The sequence below is a fragment of the Hyla sarda genome, chromosome 1 (assembly GCF_029499605.1).
Source record: "Hyla sarda isolate aHylSar1 chromosome 1, aHylSar1.hap1, whole genome shotgun sequence".
NCBI classification, from domain to species: Eukaryota; Metazoa; Chordata; class Amphibia; order Anura; family Hylidae; genus Hyla; species Hyla sarda.
In genome coordinates this window covers 139,850,128-139,858,618 of record NC_079189.1, presented here as the reverse complement: position 1 = coordinate 139,858,618, position 8,491 = coordinate 139,850,128, and the positions used below count along the sequence as shown (strand labels likewise).

The following is an 8,491-nucleotide window of genomic DNA, read 5'->3' as shown; positions in this document are numbered from 1 at the left end:
TTTAGTACAAAAAGTTATATTTTTTAGTAAATTAAAACAATACCTATATACATTGTGTATTATTGTAATTGTATGGACCTACAGAATATAGAGAACATGTCATTTTTACAAAAAGTTACTCCGTAGAAACAAAAGCCCCAGAAAGGTTCTGAATTGCATTTTATTTTGTTACATTTCTCCCCACAAATATATATATATATATATATATATATATATATATCTATATATATATATTTTTTTTTTTTTTGTTTCTCCATGTTTTTTTTTTTTTTATAGTAAAATGAGTGATGCCATTACAAGGTACAATTGGTGGTGCAACAAACAAGTCTTTAAAATTTTGCCCGATCCTTAAGGGGTTAAAGTTCTGACATAAATTTCTCTTAGTTTTTTCCTTTAACATCACATTAACTGGCATTTGAAAAGGGTGTGTAGACTTTTTATATTCACTGTATATGAAATTGAGAAATATAGCACTTTTCCCTACATCTGTGTAACATGCAGTGAAATTATTACCAATTATATGTGTGAATCCTGCCTGTAAAAATGAAGTGTAATAATAATAAATATCAGCCAGTCTGGTTTGTGCGCTGCAAATGGGAATGACCAACCAATCAAAATGAAAAGGAAATGGAAAGAAGTTTTAAGCCCTCCAGGTCTGTTGAAATAAAATGCTGTGAAGCTTCTTTCATGAATCAGCCTGTTATCCACTGTGGAAAATCCCTGGTGTGGGATAGGGAGTGCCTGTTCTCTGAATTCACTCTACGAGAGAAGTGCTATTGCCGGCTGAGTGTTTATGTCTAGAGGGTTTGTTCCAGGGATACATTAACAAACCGCTCTGGCAGCTGCCAAATTCCTTACAGCCAATGGTGACCAGTGTGCTGTGATGTCACATCAAAACACAGAAACCCTATATATATTCCCCAAATTAAAGAGTCCTGACATCTTTACCCCAGCACAAGTTTAGTTCTCAGTTAAAGCAACAAGTGACGAGATGGAAAGTTCACTGCTAGACTTGCTGGTCCTTCTTCTTGATAAAATATCATTGGTCACCAGCTTTAAGCTCTTCAGCATGCCAGAGCAGGCTCTGGAAGATACTGTTTACCGGGATACATCCTTTTTTAAACGAGGAGACCTGTTAGAGGTCCCTAGGACTCTATTTATTCACTATGGGATCTATTTGGGAAATAACAAGGTAGCCCATCTGATGCCTGATATCCTCCCTGCTATTTCAGACGACAAGTGTCAAATCGAGAAAGTCGTCACCAACAAAAGGCTGATCCTTGGCGTCCTGGCTAAGCTGGCCAGTATAAGAGTGGACACTGTGCAGGACTTTGCCTATGGTGGAAGTATAATAGTTAATCACATGGATAAAAGTTTCAAGACAAAACCGCTTTCTAATGAAGAAGTGGCTCAGAGGGCTGAGAAACTGATGGGAGCCAAATCTTACAGCCTGCTGTGGGATAACTGCGAGCACTTTGTCACTTATTGCAGATATGGGTTTCCTGTGAGCTTTCAGACGGATAAGGTAAATAAATGATAATGTTGACATTTTTTTGTTGCATTTGACTCTATTGTACTAAAATAGATGCATGATAAATGTAAACAGCAGGAAAAGGACATAAATGCTTAGAAAGCCAGTCTTTTACTGTGAATGTTGTGGGCTAGATAAGCAACTCCATGATGAGAGAATGAATGGCTGCTTCTGGTGGGTAAAGTAATAAACACAATATAACCGTAATATGTGGTCCTTGGAATGAGAAAACTGTAATATGTATTATTAAAAATGATTCAGTCTATTGTAACTATGTATAGTGGTCTTTAAAATTTCCACCGAGATGTCATGCAGACAATACAATTTTTTTTTACTCAAAAAGCTCAGAAATCTGTTGTGAATAGAATTGTTCTATTGTGAGAAGTGCCTGCTGCATGCAGAATGTCCTAAAGGTCCCTAATGTACAGTAGTTTTCATATGTGAATATTTATGCATTATTTATTTATTAACGATAACAAGAATTTGATACATTTAGTGAAATCACAGGTTGTAGAGGTTAGTCCTTATTTTAATGCTGTTAATACAAATGTGCATCTGAAAAACTTCTGAAAGAATTTTTTACTCAAGAATTATTAAAATTCCTTCCAAGTCCTAAGTTAGGTTGCCATGGCTTTCTGAGGCAATTGTTGCTGATCACAGTATTGTGTCTTCAACCAGGGATGTAGCTAAGGGCTTGGTGTGGACCATGGGGAAAATGTTCAGTTTGGGCGCTCATGCCCCTAATCTGTACCTTGCCCTGTAATGATCTATGCTACCATTCCCTTAAAAACTGTGCCACATTGCCCCTAATGATCTGTACCATCATGCCCCTAATTATTTGTGTCACCATGCCCCTAATGATCTGTGCCATCCTTGCCCTAAGGATCTATGCCATCATGTGCCCTATGATCTGTATCACCATGGCCCTAATCATCCATGCCACCATGCCCTAAGGAATTTTGCCACCATGCCCCTAATGAACTAAACATGTGCCACCTAACACTTAAACATTGATTCTTAACTCATGGTTCTCCAGATGTTGCCAAACTGTGACCCCTATCATGCCTCAACAGCAGGACATGATGGGAATTGTAGTTTTGTACCATCTGGGGAGCCACAGATTGGAGAACTCAGACCCTACATGAACTGTTCCCCTACAAAACTCATTTGTCCCTTCACCTGCACTACTCTGGCCTACTGTGGATGCAGACAGCACTAATCATGCAGCAAGCCCTGAGCCGCAGGGTAGGAAGCCAAGCACACTGTTGTTCCTGGCGGCACTCAATTTTTATTCATATTGGCATCCAAAGGACACCAATACAATTGGAGAGGGGGACTGAACTGCAGATACAGTATGTGGTGAGCGGGGACTGTGGGTCCCCTTAACTAATAAGCCCAGTCGTTGTGACCCATATTAATACGCCACTTCCCTCAATTTTACTGGGTAGTAGGCAAATGTTGCATTTCCTATTACATGAATCCACTGTGAACAGGGCCGATGATAAGCACATAGGCCCAGATTTATCAAACTGTGGGAGAGAAAAAATACAGTGATTTTTCCCCAGCAACCAATCACAGCTCAACTTTCATTTTATGGGAGCTGGTTAGCTGAGCTGTGATTGGTCGCTGGGGGAAAATCACTCTAGTTTTTCTCTCACACAATTTGATAAATCTGGCCCATTACTCTACCTGTGTTGCACTTCTCCAATGAGTTTCTCTCAGAGATTTATTTTAATGTTGTGCATCCCCTCCCATCTATTTCTGTAGTTAATACAGCAATTCTGAATTGGTGATTTAGTAGCAAATTGCTCTGTTTTTTAAATAAATATCTGAACGGGGGGACAATTTATGACATTTTTATACACTCTTTGCACCAATCTGATGTCCATAGAATGACATGACACATTCAAGTTGGAGGGAAACAAAACTGGATAGCTGGCTACATGTGAAGGGAGCCTCAGTGATGTCCCAAACAATTTGGGTATTAACGTCACAAGTCCTCATATATATGAAACACATGGGTAACTGGGCAGCAGTTAAGCTGCAGTAACAGACTGTTCTGAATGGCATGAAGTTGGCAGATAATGCAGCTTCTAGGACAGTAGTTCTTGTTTTCTTAAAGTTGGACACTACTTCTTTGAATGTTTTTTTTTACACCCTTACTATTACAAGCTAGCTTCTGTAGACTCCTAGTTGCTTGCTCGTAAAACTTTCACATTATAGACATTTGTCTGGCTCTGTAATTTTATAGCAGAATCTGAGCCAACTACTCCAGCTTACATAGTTAACTGGAAAAATGTTCAGTACTAATACAGGATTATAGATAATGGGGGAGATTTATCAAAACCTGTGCAGAGGAAAAGTTGCCCAGTTGCCCATAGCAACCAATCAGCTCGCTTCTTTCATTTTTAACAAGGCCTCTGCAAAATGAAAGAAGTGATCTGATTGGTTGCTATGGGCAACTGGGCAACTTTTCCTTTGCACAGGTTTTGATAAATCTCCCCCAAATGTGCATTTACTGAGTTTTTCCTCATCTACAGTTGTAGCTAAACGCTCATAGGTCCTAATGCAAAAGTTAAAGGGGTACTCCGGCCCTGAGACATCTTATCCCCTATCCGGGGGACCCCCGCAATCTTGTGTTCACCACCCACCTGTATGAGCTGCACACTGCGGTGCCAGCTCACAAACAGCCCAGTGGCGACCATGGGGACGGAGTATGGTGGCATCATGACTCCGCCTCCGTGTGACATCACTTCCTGCCCCCGCTATGCAAGTCTATGGGAGGGCGCGTGATGGCCTGTTTGTGGCACCGTGGCGTGCAGCTCAAACAGGTGGGTGGCGAACACAAGATTGCGGGGGTCCCCAGTGGCGGGACCCCCGCGGTGAGACATCTTATCCCCTATCCTTTGATAGGGGATAAGATGTTTCAGGGCCGGAGTACCCCTTTAAGTTAGGGCCCCGCTCTTTTCCCCTCACCTACAGCAAAACCAACATCTTATACTGTACACATTGAGCCTTATGTACTATGGGGGAGATTTATCAAAACCTGTCCAGAGGAGAAGTTGCCCATAGCAACCAATCAGCTCCCTAAAGAAGTAATCTGATTGGTTGCTATGGGCAACTGAGCAACTTTTCCTTTGAATAGGTTTTGATAAATCTCCTTCTCTTTTTTTTGTCTTTTCATAGTGCATTTTTATTCACTTTTCCATCATATGCATGAATAGGGTTCCACGTGTCTTCAAACTTTGGCACATTTGACAAAGTTTTTAAACTCTCACAGACTGAAAAGACTACAAAAACAGGGTGGAAAATTTTAAAAATGACCGTCAGAAAATGACGAATTGGATGGAAAAATAGCTAAAATGTTGTGCATGTTTTGCACATGCTGCTAATAAATAAAGTGAAATGCATTTCCCATGCTTTTTTCATCAATATTTAGAGGGAAACACAATAGTACATGAGTCCCATTGTGTATGCATCATATGATTAAAGGGAATTAGGAAAACATATTGTATTGAAAAGAACACATCCTGTCACACTGGTCGTCTTTAAAGGGGTTGTTTGGAGAAATATTTTTGTTTAAAAGTGCCTCTGTATGAGAATAAAAATGTAAACATACAAACTTACTTGCCACCGATAGGATTTTAAGGTAACCCTGAGTCTTTACATTGTCACTCTTAACATTTCTCAGTTTTCTGTATCCATTTAAAATTCCATGTAGTGCCAATCCCCCTTTTTGGGAGGAAAACGGCAAAAGTCTAAAACAACTATGGAGATTTTCAAATTCCCAGCAGCCAGGCAGATCTATAGACAAGATTTCTGATAATAACATAACTTTCTATTCCCTAATATTGTCATAAAAGGAATCTATAATGTCTATATCATGCTCATAAGTGCAGACACGGGCAGATAGCCAATAGGAAGCTAAACAAATTGTAACACCAGAAGTTGGTAACCACTGGCGTGTAGCACGTCCTGCTGCTTGCCTCTGCATACTGAGCAAGCTAAACACCACCTGGCTGCTTCTGAGCTATTCCAGCTTCCACTTAACTGGGGCCCCTCTTACCGTAGAATCCTGGTATCTTCCCTGCAGCTGAAGTCCACCTTTCGCAGTTTTCAGGAGTGGGATAGCGGGTGAAAACTAAGAGAATACTTAGACTCTGCTCCCATGTTTGGCCCAAAGTCAAACCGGTAAGTGGCACAGCAGGTTCACACCTGTTGGGGTGTTACAGAAAGGATATTTATCTCTTAGCTCATGACTGTTAAAAGTAACAAAATCATAATTGTCTTATAAGCTCAACAGCTGAAGATGGATGATGAGTTGCAATATGCATGCCTTTTCCTTCCCCACCCCTTCCCGCATGATTGATAAAGGGAATTTGGCTTTTAACACTGAGCCGTGTACATTAATCATACAGACACTTGAGCATGGAAGGAAAACATCATTTTATAACTATGCAAACATCCATCAGCTAAGATGAGACAGTTATTATATGTTTTATTTCCCAGCTATCTGCCCATGTTTGCAGCTCTGAGGATGAAATCAAGCTGACAGATTCTCTTTATAGTGGCTCCAAGGTGAACTTGGCTCTTATTAGTATTATTTGTATCACAACATTCATGGCATTCAATACTGTTAAGTGGCTATAAATATGGTCATTAATTTGAGTTATGCCTGAAGGATAACTTGTCCATAGACTTATTAATCATAATTTCAGTATTAGACAATGGAAAGTACACAACATGTTTTTATTTATATCTGTGTGTATCCATGTTGTGGTGTGGAATTACCTGCATGGATTTTTGTCAATCTACAGTGTATTCACAAATCTGTTCCTAACTTTCCTATGGTTTTCACCCTGCATATTACCAAGGGTGATATCCATGTGTAATGTGACCTGATGCTCTCTTACAATTTCTGGTGCATGTGAGCCTGGCTTTAAGGTTTTCATATGTCTCCTCCATTATTATATTCAGTGCGTTTTTTCTTAGCTACATTACTACTTTCCTAGCAGTAACGCACAGTACACTTACTATTTACTATTTCCAGTTAACCCTGGGGAAAATTAACTTATCCCCTATCTTCAGGATAAGTAACTGATCACGGGGGGTCCCAGATCTCCAGAACAGGACCCAGAGCGCACACTGCAGAAAGCACACACTACATTCATTTCTATGGGGGCGCCGAAGAGACCCGAGTACAGCACTTGGGGATCATCGGCCCTCCCATAGAAATGAATGGAGCGTGTGCTGTGTACTGTTAGATGACACACACTCTTCCCAGAGAGAGTCGGGGTCCCGTTTTGGAGGTCCCAGCAGTCAGACCCCAGCGATTAGCTACTTATCCCCTATCCTAGGCATAGGGGAAAAGTTCATTTTGGCTGGAGTTTTCCTTTAACGAATCTTGATAGTAATCAAATAATGTAATATAACACAGGGTGAGACTCCTCGATTAGATGGAGAAGTGATCACATATACTCTCTATATGGCATAGTCACAGTTTATGCCATAAATGTCCCATAGATGCTGCTTTCACACCTTTTTGAACAAGGGTCACATGACCCCCTCCAGCTTCTATGTGGCTGCTGTATGTAGTTGGGACGTTATACTGTTTCAGTAACTCTTGGAGTAGTTACTGTTGTGTAAATTACATGAAAGTTCTGGCTTGTTTGATTTTGGCTCCCACGCCACCTCTTGTGGCCACAAGCAAGCCATGAAGCCCTTGTTCTAGGGATAAGCATGGGTCCCAGCCCCCATCTGTGGGATATTTATAGTATATTCTGTGAATATGCCATAAATGACCAAGATGAAAATTGACCTTTAATTAAGAAAAAAAAGAGTAAAAATGTGACTACTGATTGTTATGCAATGTAAATTATTTTCTGTAAATTCGGTGTGGTAAAAATTCCTTATGGATTTCTATACTCTAACAATAATTTGCTTTGTCTTCTAGTTTTGTGAGATTGTCAAGAAGATTATCAGAGATCAGAGGAGTTTGTTAGTTTCTGCAGCTTCAGGACTTGTGTTAGTGCTATGTCTGGGACTGGAGCCTTCAACAACCCTGCCTTGCCTCCTTATCACTTTCACCCTGTGGATCGCAAGCTAGAAGCAGTGTGACCCTCTAACTGTAAATAGTGTAATTATAATGTATATATTAAGGTGATGTGTATGACATGTCGTGTAATATGTACTCTCATATGTTATATGTGAAAGGAGGGTACTGCCCAATAAATTTTTGTTTTTGCTAACTCGAGTGTGATTGTCATGTTTTATATGGTAAGTACACCTTAAAAACTGCTGCCCTGCTGCATGCCCCTAACACATAATTTAAGGGTCATTTTAGAAAGACAAGCATGTGCCCAATATGACCAATGATATAACAGATGGGCACTCATGAATGATTGTGCATTCCTTAATCCCCTCTGCACAGGGAGATGTGCAGCTGACTGATAATGTGACCAGCAGATGAATAAGCGTTTACTCATTTGCCATCTGATCGCTGATTTTATTACACAATGCAATACCTTTTCATTTGGCCAATACAGTAATCCCCCCTGTAAAAGACCCTTTATTATTAGGATTTGTTATAACATTATGATTGGGGAAGGACTCCTGCTGATCCTTCCAGTGATCTACAGGGTGGGCCATTTATATGGATACACCTTAATAAAATGGGAATGGTTGGTGATATTATCTTTCTGTTTGTGGCACATTAGTATATGTGAGGGGGGAAACAATTCAAGATGGGTGGTGACCATGGCGGCCATTTTGAAGTCGGCCATTTTGAATCCAACTTTTGTTTTTTCAAAAGGAAGAGGGTCATGTGACACATCAAACTTATTGGGAATTTCACAAGAAAAACAATGATGTGCTTGGTTTTAACATAACTTTATTCTTTCATGAGTTATTTACAAGTTTCTTCTCCCACTCTTCACACACTGATAGCAACACAGCAGGAGA

At 40.1% G+C, this 8,491-nt stretch overlaps 1 protein-coding gene across 1 annotated transcript; it reads left to right on the top strand.

Moving 5' to 3' along the window:
• Window positions 1-991: 991 nt before the first annotated feature.
• LOC130302637 (lecithin retinol acyltransferase-like) lies at window positions 992-7,689 on the top strand. Its single transcript, XM_056551724.1, has 2 exons — window positions 992-1,525; window positions 7,485-7,689. Exons 1-2 carry the CDS (start codon window positions 992-994, stop codon window positions 7,635-7,637), a joined length of 687 nt encoding a protein of 228 aa, XP_056407699.1. The 3' UTR covers window positions 7,638-7,689.
• The last annotated feature ends 802 nt before the right edge of the window (window positions 7,690-8,491 follow it).

What these genes read in the sequence shown, in the direction of transcription:
- LOC130302637 (XM_056551724.1), top strand. Translation starts at nt 992, where the DNA reads ATGGAAAGTTCACTGCTAGACTTGCTGGTCCTTCTTCTTGATAAAATA. An exon ending in TGAGCTTTCAGACGGATAAG is followed by an intron (nt 1,526 to 7,484) that starts GTAAATAAATGA and finishes TTTGTCTTCTAG; the next exon opens with TTTTGTGAGATTGTCAAGAA.